This window comes from Squalius cephalus (genome assembly GCF_949319135.1).
Source record: "Squalius cephalus genome assembly, chromosome: 14".
NCBI lineage: Eukaryota > Metazoa > Chordata > Actinopteri > Cypriniformes > Leuciscidae > Squalius > Squalius cephalus.
In genome coordinates this window covers 8,381,949-8,402,334 of record NC_137135.1, presented here as the reverse complement: position 1 = coordinate 8,402,334, position 20,386 = coordinate 8,381,949, and the positions used below count along the sequence as shown (strand labels likewise).

The 20,386-nt window shown below is 38.1% G+C and overlaps 1 protein-coding gene across 4 annotated transcripts in view; it reads right to left on the bottom strand.

Moving 5' to 3' along the window:
* The window catches only part of myot (myotilin), a 33,864-nt gene extending 14,863 nt beyond the window's left edge, over positions 1-19,001 (bottom strand). The window contains exons 1-8 of one of the 4 annotated variants that reach the window (XM_079891817.1): positions 18,936-19,001; positions 15,338-15,390; positions 13,651-13,798; positions 11,328-11,384; positions 11,094-11,235; positions 10,576-10,599; positions 10,342-10,461; positions 9,414-9,570 (exon numbers count right to left, since the gene is read on the bottom strand). In XM_079891817.1, the coding sequence (XP_079747943.1) occupies positions 9,414-9,570; positions 10,342-10,461; positions 10,576-10,599; positions 11,094-11,235; positions 11,328-11,384; positions 13,651-13,798; positions 15,338-15,345 (656 nt within the window). In that variant the 5' untranslated portion in view covers positions 15,346-15,390; positions 18,936-19,001. Of the gene's footprint in view, positions 1-9,413; positions 9,571-10,341; positions 10,462-10,575; positions 10,600-11,093; positions 11,236-11,327; positions 11,385-13,650; positions 13,799-15,337; positions 15,391-18,148; positions 18,415-18,935 lie in introns of those variants that run through there. The other 3 variants (XM_079891815.1, XM_079891818.1, XM_079891816.1) reach the window with 3 other exon arrangements.
* Positions 19,002-20,386: the final 1,385 nt, after the last annotated feature.

The window sequence follows — 20,386 nt, the reverse complement described above, 5'->3', positions numbered from 1 at the left end:
AAAAGACTGGATGACCTGTCACTCACACGTGATCGACCAATAGCAAACCACAACCATCCAATCAATTCCCCATGGACAAAATGAAGCCCCGCCCTACATTTGTTCTTGTTCCAGCCATTTCACACGTCGGATATACTTTACAATAGGGAAAAAAAGACTATCGCAACTTCCATTTAATGCTGAGCTTAACCTAAAGTACAAATAAAAATAAATATAATTTACATTATATAATCTTTTTTACCCTTGAATGAACATGACAGTGGTTCGTAACATTGTATACTGCTGGTGCTGGTGTGTCCCTGTGAGGAAGCCATGTGGCTAAAAAAAAGTGTCATGAGGCAGCGACTGACAGACATGGCAGGTGCAGTTCATTTACAGCTACACTGGCACTCAGTTACCCTGTTTGGAGGTCATTGTGAATAAGAGTCTAAGTGCACTAAGTGACATTTACTAATAATTTAGAACAATGTATAAATGTGACATGGTGAAATCACTGCTCAATTTAAAAGCAGGTTTATATTGATATTGATATTCATATTATTTTATTTTATTTCCAAGGAAGGTTTAAATATATAATAATAATCAAGCAAAATATTTATTAAATAAAATAGACATTTTAACGTTAACAGCTGTACCATTCCGATCAACAATAAATGTGTTTCATTGTGGTTACTCTCCATAATGTTAGTACATTCCAAAAACGAATGAAATAATCAGCATTTCCCTTTTGCTTTATTGACAGCAGCACTCAAGCTGACATGAACCAGTCCTGATGATTATGTTATCCAGCATGATTTGAGAATATTCAAAAGAGCATCTTGGGTTAAAATTGAAAAACATTTGAGCATCTGTTCAAAGAAGTTTTGAGTCAGTCTCACAAATTTACTTGTTTTATTAGTGAAGAAAGAAGTGCAGAAATCTTAATAGAATCTAAAATGTTTCTTTGCTGTACAAATCAAACATAGTTATTTTAATAATTTGCATGTTTACATACAAATTTTAGCCTTGTACATAATGACAAAAAAACTTTCTTTATCCCAACACCGGAAGCAAATGCTTAACAGAATATATTAAACACTTTCTAAACTAACAGTGCATCCTATATGACACACAGCAATGAGTTAAAGGTCAAAAAGCTTCAGCGATGAAGTCATCATATTGTATGACCAACAGGGGTCAAACTTACAGTTTATAAAGCAAAGAAGACGTGTTATTTTATGTACTGAAAAAGGAAAGCAAAATAAGGACTGTTATGCATTAACAAGAATGATTACATTGAAATTTTGGATAAATAAAGTTGTTAAAACAGATATATTGATTTTCTAGTCATTCTGACTGCAAGAAAGTGTAAAAGATTATAATTCAGATTAGAAATCTTGTGCTTACCTGCTCTTTGAAATGATTTTGCTAGCCAGTAAAGTTGGTTTGAAAGGTGAAGTGCGATTCTTTGGCATCTGTTCACTCAATGAGATACTGGTGGGCTGTTTATCTATAGAAAACTATGTGAGCAGCAGACATACGCCCCCTCCATTCCTGAGCAACCACCCATTCAACACACGGATAATACACACTGTAGAGATAGAATACCGAGTAAATCTGCTCACTTGATTTATTCTTGATGTGAAGTGTTAGGGTTAGCTGCAGTAATCCACAATACAACTGACTTTTACTGAACAACAGTAAAAAACAAGAACTACACGCTATAAAATAACGTTAACACTAGACAAGGAACTAAGGAAATCTCAGGGCTTAAATACACAAGGAGGCTAATCAACAGAACTAGAGAGGTGCAAAACATAATCAGTAACCATAGAAACAAACAAGTATTGGGACACAGGCAAACAGGAACAGAACCAAAACAAAACACAAAGAAACTAACATACTTGTGACATTACACCCCCTCCCGAAAGACGCGTCCTCTGTAACTAAATAGCAAAGCCCAACAGAGAAGGGAGGGTGGGGGCTATGGAAGAGGACGTGGAGCTGGAGAAGGTTGTGACCAAGGAGGGGCTGACGGATGGAAACCACCAGAGGAGATGATGGAGGGAGGACCCAGATGATGACCAAGAGCACAGCCAGGATAAAAGACCGCAGCGAAACCGATGGTTTAAGGCTAAGGGGGAGCCATGGTGCTGGAGGACTGAGGCGCAGCCGGTGGGACCGAGGACCAAGGAGGAGCCCGATGGAGCCGAGGAGGTGGAGGGACGAGGCTCAGCCAAAAGCCATGAAGCCCATGGCGTAGGGAGGGTGACGATTGACAAATGCAAAGCTAGAAGAACAAGGGAGCCCAGTGAAGCCGTGAGGACAACGGTCTCAGATGGAGCCGACTGTTTGACGGGCCGAGATGGAGTAACGGGCTTGGCAGAGACAAGGGGTTCACGTGCCAAGGCGGAGCTCGTCACAGGAATACCCGAGGCGGATCCTCGCAGCACAGTGGAGTAAACAGAGGAGGAGCCGAGGAACTGAAGAGAGCAGTGGCACCATCAGAGACGCAGGAGACTTGTAGATGGGTGGCAGTGTTGGGCAGTAACGCGTTACTAGTAACGCGTTACTGTAACTCAGTTACTTTTGACAGTAACTAATACTGTAACGCATTACTTTTTAAATAAATTAACTCCGTTACCGGTACCATATGGTGCGTTGTCCGTTACTTTTTAAAATTAATTACTTTCGTGAGGAAGAAAATACTTCAAGTAGGCTATACGGTAGGCCCTATGTCTAGTTGTAAAGGTGTGTGAGTTTTATCATTTTAATTTGCACTACAAAGAGTGTATGTGTATGTATATTTTTTATTTTTTATTACTGTTTATTTATTTTTGGTACATTTCTTAAGCATCATTTATTTTTAGACTTATTTCTTGGCCAGTTGTTGACTGTGCAATAAATATTAAAAGTTCTAAACCTTCTATTGTTTTGTTGTTCCTCTATAGTAAAGATAACATTTTAATATTTAAGGTAATAGGTGTCTCTCACAATGTCCCACACCAAATTAACATTAAAATAGTGTGAATTAGTGTACAATATTTTATAATAATAATTTGTTCTATTTAGTGTCCATTTAATTCATTTAACTTTTTTTTTAAGTAACGCAATAGTTACTTTCCCTGGTAATTAGTTACTTTTGTAATGATGTAACTCAGTTACTAACTCAGTTACGTTTTGTGAGAAGTAACTAGTAACTATAACTAATTACATTTTTAAAGTAACTTGCCCAACACTGATGGGTGGGACCAGCAAAGACACAGAAGACTTGGAGCTAGGCGGGACCAGCATCAACAGGAGACTGATGAATCATATTGTCCAATCCATCAATCATTAATGTAGAAACCTGGCACAGCTAACCCTCAGCAGCAGGAGTATGGTCGGGGCTCCACTCCATGCCCTCATACTCCACTAATATGTCCACCTCGACGGACGTTGGTGCACACACACCTGGTTAGCATCTCTGTGGGACATGGGTTCTGGGACGAAGATGGCCTCAGTAGTCTCTGGCACGTTTTCGTCATGGAGTCTGCAGTCTACCAGGCTGCAGTGGGCTTAGGCTCTTGGTCTGTGGTGAGTGTGGCTGAAGTCTGGCTGGGATCTGGGTTTGGAGCAAGTGTGCTGCACAAGTCGTGAAAAGTGAAGCCAAAACGTTTTGATCGCCCCCAGGTGGCTGGGTCCAGTATAGGTCATAAACCCGCCCTCTCCATGTAATCCAATGGGATGTGAGACAAACTAAATCAAATTACACTTCAAATAATTTTTTTTTTTTTTTTCAAAGATGGTTTCTGTCATTTTAGGTAGCTTTTTTATCACACTGATGCAAGTTCAAGTGCTTGTTTTTTAAACTTTCCGGGATATATAAAGGAGGAGATTGGAGCTTTAACTTTAATTTCTACATTTCCATAACTGTTTATTTCACACCGACATAATGCGTTGTTCTGCAGTAAACTGTACTAACCGATTCTGTGGGAATGTGGGCAGGGCCTTGATACCACGGCTCCACTTCACGCTCACTTGATATCAGCACCATATTGGGACATTGGCGACTTCACTTTTCCACAATGGAAGAGAGTGAAGTTGCTTTGTGCATCTTTTTTTTACAGTCTATGGTTTGGAGTGGGGCTGGCATTGACCTCATCCATGAGGCAGATGGTGAAAGGAGAGTCATTTTGCCCCAGCACCCACTCTTGGCACAGACACGTCCAGGGGCACACGTGCCTTGATAGTGGGTGACGCATGCCAGATCTAAAACTGACTTAATGAACACCAGGGAAAACCAAGCACTACATGCTATAACAAAGTTAACACTAGGCAAGAAACAAAGGAAAAGTCAGAGCTTAAATACACAAGGAGACTAATCAACAGAACTAGAGACAGGTGCGTAACATAATCAGTAACCATGGAAACAAACAAGGATCGAGAACACAGGCCAACAGAACAGAACCAAACCAAATCACAAAGAAACCAACATACTCGTGACATGAACTCTGCTGTCTAGCTAGTACCTGTTTTTGATGGTAACTCTTTGATGGTAGCCTCATAGCCAACTGTTAATTGCCACATGATAGTTTTGATAAGCCTTTGACTTTCAATACAAACAGAACAGAGAAATCTTGAAAAAGAAACCATCTATTATCGTAGCTTGTATTATATTCACCTTTTTCCTAACAGCCTACTGCATTTTAGATTATGGGAGGCACTTCCAGTTTGGGAAAGTTCTACTCAAAAAGACTGAAGCAAATCATTTCAAAGGTTGAGCTACAAATAATCTTTATTGGTCAGTTTGACTGAATGAGCTGTAAAATTTCCTTATTGTTCTATTATCAGACAAGAATATCTATGCTAAGAGCTCTGTTGTTATTTGCTGATGCTTTAACATTTTTACATTTTCTTGTTAATGTTCGATGGTTGAAGGGTGAGTAGAATAATGTCATCTCATTGTACCTCATGGTACCCAGTTTTTGAAAATGCTTATTATTGTGTTCATAGAGCGAACCTTTCTCTGATTGTTTACAGTTTAATGGAAGTTGCATAATTTGTGAAAAGTGTCATGGAGTGTAGGAAAAAAAGGTGGATAACTCAAACAAATGAGTTAGTGACATTACAACTCCAGGTGAATAAATTTAACATATTTTTATCTCCTGCTACAATCTTTTCTATAATTTAACTTGACTTTTGAACTTTTGACTTGAAATTTTGGAACTTTTGTCTATATTTCTGATCTCATCGCATTGCAAATCTCATTTATTTGTGAAATCAAGAATGATTACATTTATATGTGAATTAACTTTCTTGTTTTTAATCTATACAGAACTGTATCAACTATAACTTTATAGTTAACAATCCCCTTGTGGGATCAATTCTTTTTGTAGATTATATAATGTAAAATTAACAAACTAAAGCATATAAACTGAGCTCAATTAAACATCCCTATGTCAGGGTTATGTTTGGTTTCTTGTTTCTTTCTTTCCAGTGTCTTTGTTCCTTGTGCTTCTTTTCAGGTTGAATTTAGGGACTGTTTACACAACACCATTTTCAACTAAAATCGGAAAAATGTTATGTGTTTTGGCCATTCATTTACATTGCCTCTCCTATTGAGCTCATTTGTTGGCTACTGTAATCATTAAAGTATTCCAACAGCGACTGATTTGGCTCAGATCATTCTCCTTATGAAATAATAATGAAACTATCATTAACACTGCAGTTATATGTCCTTCACTAGAATGCAATCAAATGGCTTGAATGCAATCAAATTAAAACGCATATGTTTTGTTTCTGCCCTCTGCACAGGATTTATAATTTCTTTTCTTTTTTTGCGACAACAGAAGTGTGTGACCGAGCACACGAGCAGCTTAGATGAGAAAAACTTGAACAGTGGCTGCAAGGCTTTTTCTTCTGGACTTCTTGGATTTCTTTACTCCCTGTCTGACAGCAAATGACCCTAACCCTAACCAAGCCAAGAAGTCATCTGCACTTTCCCACTTTTTTTTTTTTTTTACAGATGTCTTTGTAGCATTACTGTTCTTTCCAAATGTGATTTTAAATCTGATCTTTGGTTGACCTCTGACCCAGACACACACAAATTATTCATTATATTTAATGAATGATCCAGCAAACTCACTCTCCCAACAAAGGTCTATGAAACTTCCCCCAAAACTAACATCCCAAATAAACACACTGGCAGAACCCGATGCCCTGTTACAGGACACATTAAGACTGATAAGACTTTTTACGACCCCAAAAGGAATTTGCAGAGAGTTGTGACTCTCACTTAATTCTTGCTGAGAAGGAGAAATAAACCCTGTTAATCCTATATATTCTATATATAACCACTTGAGAAATGTATAAACACGCATCTAATTTTCCCATCTCATGATTTTCCTTTTATGTGGTTTGGCTTGATTCATTCAACTTTTATGTGGTTTGTATTCATTCAACTCTTTTGGATTAATGTTTCAGACTTGCATACTTTGGTTAACCAAAATCATGTGTAGCATGTTCAGTCTCTATAAACTCCAATCTTCATCCCCCATTTGTCAATTTACAAAATTACATTTTGCTAACTTTGTGACACATTAGTATTATAAGAATCTTGAAGATTCTTTTGCTAAACACCCAATCAAATTACATGTTCAAAGGCCTGCTTGAACAAAGGGTCATAAAGAAATTCCCTCCAAAGGGAACAACTTCTTATTGGCTCACAACCCTCCAGAGGGTGTGACATCTTCACGCTTTAAAAAATCACTGATCACAAGATCACCTCTCTTAGTCTTTTAGTCTCTTAGTCTTTTAGTTCCTTTCTGAAATCCTGATGTGAAGCTGATGCTGAACTACAAGTTCCCTTTCGAAAGGGAACGAGACACTGCGTCAGAATGCTATGGGGAACGCCTCCGCATGAACCGGTGTCTGAAACGTTTATCTAATCACGCCAATCCTATTGGCCGGCGACAGCCTATGGCATCATCACTAGTGCGACCCGGAAGTATATAAGGGTACATGTCAACAACTTTTTTGTCTTCAGGGACGATGTTTTGTTTGTTGGCTTCAATCTGAAAACTTAAAAAATGTAATCATGGCTTGTGAAAAACGCTTCAGGACGTGTGTGCATCCGTGTCTAAGATATTGACACTTGATGACACACAACTTGTGTGTTTATTGTTTGGGCTCAGAGCATGCACGATCAGTTCCAGAGGGATCTCTGTGATTTTTTCCCCCGAGAAAACTCCACTCTCGTCTGCTCTCTTCTCGAGGGAAGAGAGACAGACATCTGTACCAGGCAGAGACTGGAATCGTGTTTTTTTTTCAGAAGGAGCTCGCTGAGGAGGTTGAGAGAGTTGGTAATCTCTCACACCCTTCAGAGACTCGCAAGAGTGAGCTGCAAGATGAGGATGTGTTGTTACTAACATCCTCTGAAATCCTGTGTTACTAACATCCTCTGATCCAGCAGCGAGTGCTCTGCTGTGTATAAAAACAACCAGCCCAAGAGAGCAGGAGAAGGCTGATGAGGCTGATGAGGGTGAAGAGGATATTCAACCCAAACCCTCACAGCCACCCTACATATGTTAAGCTGTTGAGTGCTATGGAACGTGCTTCAACGAGGCTTCTGCTGTCGTTGGAGCGCGTGAGGGAAGAGACCACTCGTGACAGACTTCACGAATGGTTTCTTTCCAGCCATAAAGCTCCAGCTCTCGTGAGCCTTCTGTTCCTACCGGATCTACACAAAGGGATCAGAAAGGCATGGAAGAACCCGTATTTAGCGGGCATTCATTGCCATCAGCGAACTACGCTGATGTTGAGGGGATGCGCGAACACGGGTATGTGTCACTGCCCCAATTGACGAGATGTTCGCGAACTATCTCACAATTGGAGATCGACACTGAGTGCCCCGGCCCTGCCTCTTAAGCCACTAAAATATGACAGCAAGCTTAAATGGCAGGGCATACGCGTTGGCGGGTCTGGCTGGTGATGACTTGCACACAATGACAGTTTTGCAAGCATACCAGGCTGATCTGCTGACAGATTTGAAGCATTTACATCTCTCACCCCAGGCGCTTCTTGCATCAGCCTGAGGCTGGACCTATTATGAGTTATTCCTTCAATTTAGAACCTTTCTGTAGGCCTGGCGTCGGGTTTGGTAGTAAGTGTGCTCTTTCCGTGATAGGCCACCATTTTGTGAATGTAGCTTAGGCCATCGCTCTATGGGCAGCAGAGCACCAAATAGACATTTTTTGTGTGAGATGACTTCCTCCCTATCGGGAGTTATTCTACTGAGGCCACAGGTCTGTCAAGCTCCATATATAACTACATCGTCAAGCATTGGCCCTCTTCGGGCCACCTTGTTAGCCACCTTATACTTGAGCAGCAGTTCTCCTCTCACTTTAGAAAGTCGTTGAGATTATAGCTCTGAACTTCAGTCACTTTATATTCGTGTGTCAGCCCTCATGGTCATGGGGCCGCCTCAATTTCTGGCTTAGGCTTAGTAATGAGGAAATTGGTGGCAGTGGCATTCTCGCCTTGAGCCTCTCAGTATCTGAGTGTAGGCTCCTTATAGAGCTAGAGTATATCAGGATAAATTATTCCTGTAAATCTAGTTGTTCCTAGTAATGGCCTCCTCTTACTACAAGAGTCTGATGTCTCCACAAGTGAGGAAAAATATGTAAGAGACTCTGTTTAAGAAACAGACAGGTTGTTGGCAAGACTAGGTCATTAAATTAGACCAGGTCAGCCTCCCTGGTGGCATGTGGGGTTGACTTCAGAAAGTGACTGGACGGGACTCCTTTGGACCCTTAAAGGAATCCCCCAGTCGGGCTGTGGTATCCATGCCCTTGAGCTGGCTCTGGGTCTAATTCAAATGGGCGAGACATGCAAGTATCAAACTTAGTCTCATTATTTGATACATTAAGTATCCTTACCCCTTTTTAAAGAAGGGCGTGTTAGAACTAAACTGATGGTTTGCTCAAGGCTGTTGATCTGCTGAATTTCAAACAATGCTACAACTTTTTGCTTTTCTGTATTCTGCTTCAGCTCTCTTTCCCTTGGTAAACTCTATGCATGTATGTATGTGTATGTTAGAGTAGTTTAAATGTTTAGTCTAGTTAATAAAGTCTTGTTCATGTCACACGTAAAGTTGTCCATGTCTCAAGCTCATATACTGGAGTCCCTAATCATAGATTTTGACTACAGGCTCTGAATAGTACAGTACAGTAAGAAAGACATTTCCCATACCCCGGAAATGTACATTTCTTACAATTAATAAACAATTAACACTGAGAGTTCACGGCACAAAACAGGTTAATTGATTGTAATATTAATTTTTCTACACTAAGTTAATTCTATTAACTGATCCAAATATTTATTTGGATAAATGTATATATTCAGGTAAATATTCAGCTAATTTGCTACACCTCAAATGCTGGAAAATACCCTACCGTGCTGCAGGGGTGGCAGTCTCTTCCTCAGAACTGTCAGGCCATTCTGGAGGAGGAATTAGTGTTTCTTGTAGTATCAAGGGATGCTCATCTTGCTCTAGTCCAGCTGAGCTTATAGAGGAAGGCTCATCCTCATCTCCCAAAACCTCCTCTAGGTCTTGAAAGAACACAAATATATTAGTCGGCATTTACTCAAGTTGTTCCAAACCTGTATGAGTTTCTTTCTTCTATTAAACACAAAGGAAGATATTTCGAAGAATGTGGGTGACCAAACAGTTGATGGGCTCCATTGACTTCCATAGTATTTTCTTTTCCCACTATGGAAGTCAATGGGGTCCATCAACTCTTTGGTTACTGACATTCTACAAAATATCTTCCTTTGTGTTCAGCAGAAGAAACAAACTCATACAGGTTTGGAACAATTTGAGGGTGAGCAAATGATGAAAAGTAAACTATTCCTTTAAACATTGAATGTAGTATATTTCTTCACTTGTCGTTTTAGATAAATAGATCAATTATATACATATGGATCAGTAAAATAGATCAGTTCATTAGTAGGCCCAAATGGAATCTGCTGCCTTGTTTTTCTGCCGAATTCCCATGGATTGGATTTAAAATTGGTACAATGTATTAAACAGTGTGGAGAGGAATGTATAATTGAATGAATAACAGGTGTTCAGGTTTTGCGTACTCTTTCTGAGGTTCAGATTGTGTGGGACCATCGGGATACATAAGGCTTTTGTGTTTGTTTTGTGTACAGGAGTCATCATCATGTTGTGTCAAGAATATTAAGCTGTGTTTTATTTTTGTGTTTTTCCATTCATGTGTTATTAATGTACTTCTGTAAAATAATAATATAATTATACATACATCATACATTCATTTAGATTTATTTGTAAGCATGCATTGAATCAAACAATCAAGTTACCTGTATATATTTCAAGCATGGCACTACATGTTGCTGTTCCAAACTGATTCGATGCTGTGCATTTAAATATTCCAGAATCTTCTGGATAAGCCTCTGTGATCACTAGGGTGCACAATTCCTCTGCAATAAAACAAACATATTCGTCAGGCTTTTAACTCTTGTTTGTTTATCTCTCAAAAGATGAATAAGTCCATCCCTTTATGCACTATCCATTTGAGAGATATGTCTACTCACCAGGAACAGAAGCTGAACTTGCCTCTGACAAGGACAAAAATAAAGTAAGAAACAGTTTTAGTTTATTGACTTGTATGGAAGGTGATTTATACCTATTATTATCTTTAAAGCAATAGTTCAAATGAAATGTCTTGAAAAATTAAACCTATAATATATGCTGGTATTTTCCATCCTTTGTATTCAGGTTAAAAATAGTGCACAAATGCCAAAGTGGCACTGATACCAAAACATTTTTGAACAGTGAATACACACAAAAAAAAAAAAAAAAAACAACACTCAAATTTTGGTCTTCACACAAAGCTACCTTACTTGGAATATAGTACACAAGTCATATGGACTTTTATGGTGCATTTTTTTTTCTCTATTCTTTTTAGAGCTTCCCAGACATGGTCACTATGATTTGTTATTGTATGAAAAGAGCTGTGTAAAGATTACTTTCATTGACCGCATTTTCATTTTGGGGTGAGCTATTCCTTTAAACAGAGAACATGTCAAATAATGCTACATCTTCCACTCACTCTTTCTAAGAATACGGAAGTCTGCCGAATCAAGGATTTGCTCATTCTCTCTGAACCAGGAGATCTGCAGTGGAGGAGTTCCTCTGATCCTGCACTCCAGAACCACCAGCTGCCCCTTCACGGTGCTCACGTCATGGAGACGCTGTCAGGACACAACCACATCAGAGCTCACAGTGTCAAATCACAACCTGATACTGATCCAGTCAACTTCAGGTTTATGTTATTGTTTATTACCTTGACAAATGTTGGAGAAACTCCAGCATTTCCTGAACCATGATTTGTGTTCTGAACCTGAACCATGACAAAAACACAGATCAACAATCTGTTTAGGCTGGAAGTATGGTTATATATATACAGTACTGTGCAAAAGTCTTAGGCATGTTAATATTTAACACCATTAAAACCATTTTTTTATTATTAACATGCCTAAGACTTTTACACAGTACTGTATATATATATTTTATGGCTCCTATATACTATAATGGCTCCTCCCCCTTTTCAAACAACCAATAGTGTTTAGTTTACCTCACAGACTGCAAGTTGTACATGAAAGTGAATCCGAGCACGTTGGATTCAATAGCAGAGGAATAAATTATAGCCATTTCATTCTTAACCAACATACAGTTGGAAAACTGAATAAAACTCGAGCGTTTGAGAAACCGAACACACATCTCCAACCCGTATCACTCCGTGAAGTGTCAACAGTTGCTTTGGCCAGGTGGTATTTATAGCATAGGGGGTGGAGCTTTAGACTCTAGAGAGCATTTTATTGGACAGAAGATGTGATGAGAAGCTGAAGTTCGCGGTGACGTCATAAAAATCCATGATCCATTTTAGTGGAAGTGAGAGACTTAAATTTTGAATGCTTATATCTCCTAAATGCGAATGTTGTCATTGTTTTGGAACACACTAGCTTATCCATAACCTTAAGGCTAACATATTCATACTAAAAGCTAAAAAACAAAAAAAACTATTGCCTGTCCTGTCCTGCCCTGCTTTAACGGCTAATGTGGCCCACTACTCATTATGCTTTGGTCGAGTAAAAATGGTGGACGCCAATGTGTGTGAGACCGTCAGTGCTTTATCACTTTTTAAAAATGTACACTTCTAAGTTTAATGCTTGAATGTGGAAACTGATGAAAAAAAAAAACTATTGTAGTTTTCAAAACTCAGTTTAGTTCTAACCTGCTCCAACACACATACCTGTAGTTTTCAAATGAGGGCAGGTTTACACGATAACGATCGATGCTTAAAACGGAGAAGTTTTTCCTTGAGTTATCCACGTACAGACAACACCATTGTCAAAATGATCACCATTCACATGGAACCGCGAAAATGATTAAAAGCGATGTATTCTGTAAACACTGTAGACTGAACACGTAATAAGCATTTGCATGATGTCATCGTCTTCAGATATTCACGTTTTTGTTGTTTACACGTTCAAAAACGTGCACTTTGAAACCCGTTTTCAAAAGTTTGCGTTTTCAGGCACCCAAAACTTCATTGTTGCGTAAACGAACGGCAAAAACACATTGAAGTTGAAAAAGGTGTTATGTAAACAGCCCTTAAGACTGAAGGACTTGATTAGCTGGATCAGGTGTATTTGATTAGGGTTGACACTAAAATCTGCAGGGCTGTGGTCCTCCAGGAACTGGCCGTTTACATGACACCATTTTATTTTTTTTATGTGCTTTGGCCTTTCATTTACACGACAGCGCCATTTTGGAGGCCTGAAAACGCAAACTTTTGAAAACGGGATTTTGAATACCGTTATTGTCTCCATGTAAACTACAAAAACATGGATTTGTGGAAACGGTTACATAATGAGCATGTGTGTTCAGTCTATAGGCGCATAGTTTCCTGACAAAGTGACATCGCCAACTACTGGCCTGACAGCAGAATGCAGCTTTTGAATTGTTTTAGCAGACCCGTGTGAACGTAGATCGTTTTGACAACGTTTTCATCTGTACGTGAAAAACGCGAAGGAAAAACTTTTTTTACATCAATGTCCTGTAAACGACGTGCCCTGAGTTTGTGTCTAAACGAGGAAGTTATCTGTGTTAATGTTAATGACAACAGGATGCATGTAACTATGCTACAAAATGGTTTGTGGTTTCAAGATAGTAGTAGTAGTAGGATACGTCATAACATACTCTTCTGCTACAATTGAAATATGAACTTTTTCTTCATGAAAAGAATACTTTTACATAATTAAATAAAGCAGGCAAAATGGGATTCAGAACCAGGTTAGATTTTTTTTTAGGGTAAAGACATCTCAAATCAAACTTTAGTGCAGCATTAGCAAGCAAGCAATTCATTTATAAATCACAAAGCATTACATAAAAGAGCAAACCCTGAGAAGGATGGTTTCTGTGAAGATTAAAGAAAGCTAATAATTTTCAGATTAAAGAAGTCGACCCTAAAATGGCAGATTGGTTCAAGTTAACTGTCCACAGTCCTTGACAAACTGTTAAGGCTTCACGTCATTCAAGTTACTTCAACAACTCTGATTACCTATAAAAACCAGAAATGATTTGATCTATATTTATGTTCTTACCATTTGAGGACTGATGCAGAGAGGCTGTACTAAAGTGGAGTGTCTCTGCTGAAGCACTGTTGAGGAAGATGATGATGAAGAGGAGGAGGATGTTTCACGGGAACATGATGATATAGTTAGGGACATAGTTGATGTTTTTTTCGGAACCCTGAAGAGTTAGAAAATAGCGTCGTAAAGTTTATGACAAAACAAGCATGACATAATGGTTCTAAGATATAAACATTTTAAAATGCACATATAACCATTAAAGCTTTAAGATGGAGAAATCTACAGAACTAATTGTTAAAGTCCTCCTGTAGTCATTAATTTTATCACTTAAAACTCATCTTTCATCACCAAAATTACATACTTAAATGTTTTTTTTCCTGACAAAATTTCTTCATGCCTTAAAGTAGCTTTCTGTAACTTGACACCCTTGCTTCATATGAATATGCTAATTAGCCCCGCCTCCACTTATTCACACCAGCTCACAGTTTCACTTGGTCAACTTACTGAGGCAAAAACGCGGCACAATGCTCCTTACAACGTCGGTAATTAACAAGATTAGTCTTTTGCTTGACTATGTTATAAAACAGCTAATAGTGTTTGCTAATGTTACATGAACCATGTTCCCGTTCGCCATCTCAGAGTCAGACCGCTGCCTCAGTATCCTTAGAAAGTATACAGTTCATCATAACATCATACACCCGCTATATTGCTAAATCTATCTGATTTTTCATATCAACAGAAAAATATACCAGGATAGCCTGGTTTTTCTTGACACTCCACTGCTTCAGAGCAGTTAATGATATGCTAAAGGACATATGTGATTGGTTACAAGGTAGTTTGTGACGTCAGAAACACCAGCAATTTCAAACGCGCTCGATTTCAGCGATCACTGCAGTTTTAAAGAGAAAATGCTCAGAAATGTTTTTGACTTATAAATTTGCACATGGTTTGTCTTCAAGCATATTTAAAACACCACATAGACATATAAACAACATTAAAAACTTGATTTTCATCACAGGGGGACTTTAATCAAATTTATAATAAATGACATTGCATTGTGAGGAACTGCACATTTACGTGTCATTCCATGTGTACTATTACAGAAGTTCTGGTCTATAACTAAAACTGTGCTGGTCACTTTTTTTTCTCTCAAAACAATAAAAACAAACACCATAAAAGTATATGAATGTGGAATCACACAACTTGTCCACAATACAGTATTTCAGTTACATTTTCCATCTTTCCACTTTCCATTTAATGCATCCCTGTTGCAGTGTAATTATACATTTAAGTACTGATTAATATTAATTAACTACACATACTTATTACAGGTTTATAGGATTAGTGTTTGATTAAGGGTTAGCGGCATGTAAATATGCATAATTTACAGGTATTAGTTTAAATGTAACGTGTAACAAGGACACATTAAAATATAATGTTACCAGTATTTTTTAAGTCTTTACAGTTGTTAAATGCAAGGGACACAATGAAACTACTTCTGGTGCTATGAAACCTTGAATACTTGTTCATTAACTGCATGAAAAAGGTAACCTGCACAGTTTTCATATTTTTTTATTTTATTTATAGTCCACAGAAGAAAGCAAGCCTGACGAAAATGTGAGTAAATATAGACAGAGTTGACATTTTTTGAGTAAACTATTATCTTTAAAGAGCATGTTTTTATCTGTCTGTCTCTTACTGTGCCATGTTTCCAGTATCTCCAGCGCGTGTTGATGAGCCCAGTAGGAGACACTTGAAAATTCAAGAAAAGAGAAATACTGAGTTAAGCAGGGCATGAGGGATTTATTATGTTTATTAGTATGCATACATTTGTTGAAAGGAAGATTTTATCTTAATGCACAATTACAATTTGCACTAGTGGTGGAATTTGTAATATGTTCTCGAGAAAGACTCTTTAATACACATCCAATACACAAAAACCTGTGGCATAAAGTAGACCCTAAACAACAATACCAAGAAGGATCATCCTGTAGTGTGGTGTAAAGTTGCAAATGAGCACGACTAAAAAAATAAAATAAAAAAAAAACTTTGTTTGAGAAAAATCTTTCTCTCTTTTCTGCACTCTCAATGTCTTCTCACTTCAAAGTATGCATAAGCAAGTTTGGTAAACAGATCATTGACTTTATCCTTCTCAATGCTCTGAGCCTAACCCCTTTACTGTCATTTCACTGGTACTCAATAGAGTGAAGCAACGAAACCTGAGCAGCTCCTGGGCTAATTTTGTTGTGCCTTCTGTGTGTTGCATTTAGAAACACATGGTGTAGGATAAATCTTTCACCCTGGTTTGGATTTGAAAGTGCCATCTCACTCAAAAATGCTTGTTGGTCTAAGTTAATAAAGTTATGACACACATTTCCACACAATTGAATAGATTGATTTGAACTTAAACTAGCGTTGTTGTACTGATGTATAAAATTAACCTTAATTCAATGAGATCACACCAATTTCATTTGACGCATTCTGTGAGCGTTATGGCTTATTGAGTACAGTATCTTAGTATATTCTATCGCCCTACTATCCATCACGCTCTTTAAGATCACAAAACTCTGGGCTTCTGGAAGTACCTTTGATATCTAAGACCACTAAAGGAGAGAGAGCGTTTTTGCATTTGGCTCCTAAACTCTGGAATAGCCTTCCTGATAATGTCCAGGGCTCAGACTCACTCTCCCAGTTTAAATCTAGATTAAAGACACATCTCTTTAGCCAATCATTCACATAATGCATCTCATAACCCTGTACTCCTTTTATATCAAATCAAAAGTACACGATTATCTTTGCTTGAAATTTTATGAACAGCAACTACTCTAATTTCTTTCCATTTGCTTTCTGTTTTATCTCGGGATGCCCATTCTGAGGTAACTAGAGAGTGTCAGCTCCAGTTTTTGATCTAGCCTCTTACAAAAACTTTACATGCCCAACACCTGTGAAGAGACGACTCCAACTCCTGAATCAACAGACACCAATGAAAACTTTTCTATATTGTGATCATCATGTTCACAACTTAATATATGATGTTAACTAACTGTGATTTGTATATGAACATTTCTAAAATACATTGGTCACCTCTGATAACAGATCACTCTAAATTGTAATGTGGACTCATGCATTTTCTATAAAGCTGCTTTAGGTACAAAATATCTATTGTGAAAAGCGCAAAACGTGAATTGAATTGAACTGGATTGAATGTAGCCACCCTCAGCCTAACCATAAGCCTTATTCTTCAGCACAATGGTAACCAAAAAAATCACTAGAAACTCTTTTAAATGTCAAACATAACTGAACATTAAACATTAACAGGTATTTCCCTTCACTCAAAACACATTAGCACTTACTTTCAAAATGTACACTCCTTATCTAGCCCTATGCAAAGCATACTGGGAACTAGAAATCCACTGCTCAGTTTCAGTCAATGCAATACAAATTATTCATGCAGTCCCAATACTGCTTGTATTAAGGACTGCATGAAGTATTAAGGATTAAGTTAACTTAACATTTGACAAATTTTGTTTTATTTAGCGGAACAAAATTGAGTGCAAATGACAATTAAGTAAAAATGTAAAGATTTGTGTTGCTTTAGCTCATTTTAGTTAAGTAAACTGAGCAAACAGCTAAAAAAGAGGATTTATTAAATACATAATCAGAAAAATGTATTCTCCGTGTCAGTTTCAGGTGATACTAATAAGAATTATCTTCTAGTAATTATCATTATTGTTTCCACAAATTACCTTGTGAAAAGGATTTTTATAGTTCCTTCATTCAAAAGTGAGGTACACCTTAAAAAATAAAAGGGTCCATTTACAATAAAAAGGATTTACAGTCTGGAGGGGGGATTCCATAAGGAAATACATTCCATGAAAATTCCATAAAGAACTTTTTAGAGAAACAACTAGTTATTTTGAAAATCGGACTGGTGCCTTAAATCACACAAAAGCTAATATGCTGTTGGAGAACCTAAAATGAAACATCAAGAACTCCAAAGAACCAAATAGAAACTCCAGATCCCATACAGAAAGATAAGAACAGGGTTCTGCAAAGTGCTGAAAAGATTCACTGAATTTTATTTATGTCAATTGAAGTATCATGATGGGATAATAAAAAATATTAAATTAAATTACATTTCCTTTTGGTTGATCAAAAATATTTAGGACTGCATTCTGATACACTTTGTCTGCTTACTACTTTAACCAACTGGATTATTGTTTTGCAAATATTTCCTCACAAAATAATCTGGATAGCCTTTGAATAGTGGAGTTTAAGCACCTACAGATGTTTCAGTATTAACACTGAAGCCAGATATAGTTTTTGAACAACTATATAATGTCTGTCTGTCAAACATGAGCAAATCCTCTTCGAGCAAATCAACATATATGTCTAATTACACAAATATCCATTCTGTCAGAGCAACTAATTATCCACCTCTCATGCTAAGAAAAAACATTTCTTTGCATGTGTCCCACCAGCGTACCTACTTCACAACCTGGAGCCTTACCAGTGTATCCTGTTAGCGTGGGCTAAATTCCAGTGGGTTGACAAAACCAAAGCTAAAGGATGTTAAAAGACAAAAACCCACCTTGTTGCCCTCTTACCCTCACAAAGAGAGTACACAGCAAATCTTTCTTGCCCCCCTCTTTGAAAGGATGTCTTCTACACGGTAAAAGAAATGGAGACAGGCACTAGACTGGGCTATTGGTAAAGAGATTCATTAGCTTAACTGCAGGTTGTCTGGGTAGGTATAAGGTGCAGTAAAGTGAGGAAGTACGTGTAATCTCACGTTACAGTCTATCCATCCAACACAGCTGACTCCACAGTAAACGGGTGAACCAAACACTTCGGTGTCAAATATAGATCACACTCATGCACTCGGCCTCAGGGATAGAAATAACATATGCAAGAAGCTCTTCCATTAATGATTGTCCAGCCCACTTCTAGGGGGATTGTAAGGTTGATTACTTACCACTATCACCAATCATGAAAAAAATATATAATATGATAATCAGAACCATCAAGCCCGATCATGATCCTCTTTTTAGCATTTAACGTGAATTATTTGGGTGTATTCCAACCGTCCATACACCTGTACATCAGTTCACTCATTTTTCATTGTCCACAACCTTAGTACTACACAAGTTTTTAGTCTTCAATATTGTATTTATATGTTCCCCTTATAATCCTACTGTTACACCTGCACTGGGCTCATTTGCCCACCCTCCATGAACTGCAGATCATACACACCTGTTTCTCATCACTTGCTAATCAAGTACTGCACATATACTCACCACAAACTCTCTCCCTAAAGACTCACTTCTCCCTGGCACTCGCTTCTTCAAACACTCAGATCTTCGTCAATCATCATATTCTCCTCTTTCACTTTCTCCTCTTTTTTTCAACACACATATAAACCACAATTAATTAATCTTGCTCTATTTGTTTATCAATACCACATGCGGATGAAGTTTTATTCTTTATACTATCTTGCGTCATAGTCTACAATACAATAGGTGTCATCATCGTAGAGTCTACATACATGTTGTACCCAAGTTTATTAGATCCATGTTGTATAGTGTGATTTCAGTCAGGACCACTTTTGTGAATAATACAATTTCTTGACAATTCTTGGATTTGGCGAAAGGCTTAGACTACAAGGGGCTCAGCAGCATACTAGACAGTTTGAGATACATTTCTGAGGCATAAATTCCCCTACACAATAATGTAGTTCAAAGTCATTGAGTTGGGATTAACCCCTTAAAATCAAGGGAACGTGGTTCCCTGAGCTAGTCTTCAGAGTCTGATCATGCATGAATAGATGAACTGTAGAAGAAAGACTGTACTTAAATACGTGGGTTAACTCTGAAATGTATTATCAATCCCCCAAAAAACTGAGTAAGTGGTACATTATGATGGATTAGCGAGTTGTGGGTGAATGTAGCATTGGAAAGCAGATGTCCATCGTCCCATTCTTTTGAGCAGAGGAAAAGGGATGGTAGAAGATGCTGTTGTGGCTGCTCCGATGCGGAAGGAGTGCGCTGTGTAGAGGTTAGAGGTTAGCTAGACCACAATATTGGCAAAGGAGATATAGGTGATGTGTGCATCTTGTCATGATGTCTTGTCAACAGTGGCTCGTTGGAATGTGAATGAGTGCGGTAGTTCAGGTGTTGGACCATGGAAGAGAGGGGACAAAATTCAGAATTAGTATGAGATATGGATAAGGAGTGTTAAAGGTAAACGTTTATCATTAATTGCTGGATTTTCCTTTTTAAGGCCATTCAGGAGGAGGGCGATGGAGGGATCTTTGAGAAGGCTTTGCGTCTCGGGAACCAGGTGGAATTGAATTCCTTATTCTAGTGCTTTAATGGATGAAGGCTGCAATTTTTTAGACCCAAAACAATGGATGATGAAGGCACATACTGTAGGGATTTTAACTGGAACAGAAGAAACTGCATGTGCAACACAGAATGATGAATAGTAAGACCAGGCAAAATCACAGGTTTTAATGTGTGTTTTCCAGTCCTAATCTCATGAATTGATTAGCTGAGGAGATCAGGTGCTCTAGAGAGTCATTTAGTCGAGCACAGTTAGTCTGAAGGGAGGGCAGCAGAGGCTTGTTGGGGAAGCACCTGGGCATAACCATCTGAATTCCTGGAAATTTAATCAAAATAATTAGTCAGCAATTTTATTATCTAACCCTGGTAGGTGCACTGCTCGCAAAGTGAAATTACCCAGTAATTAC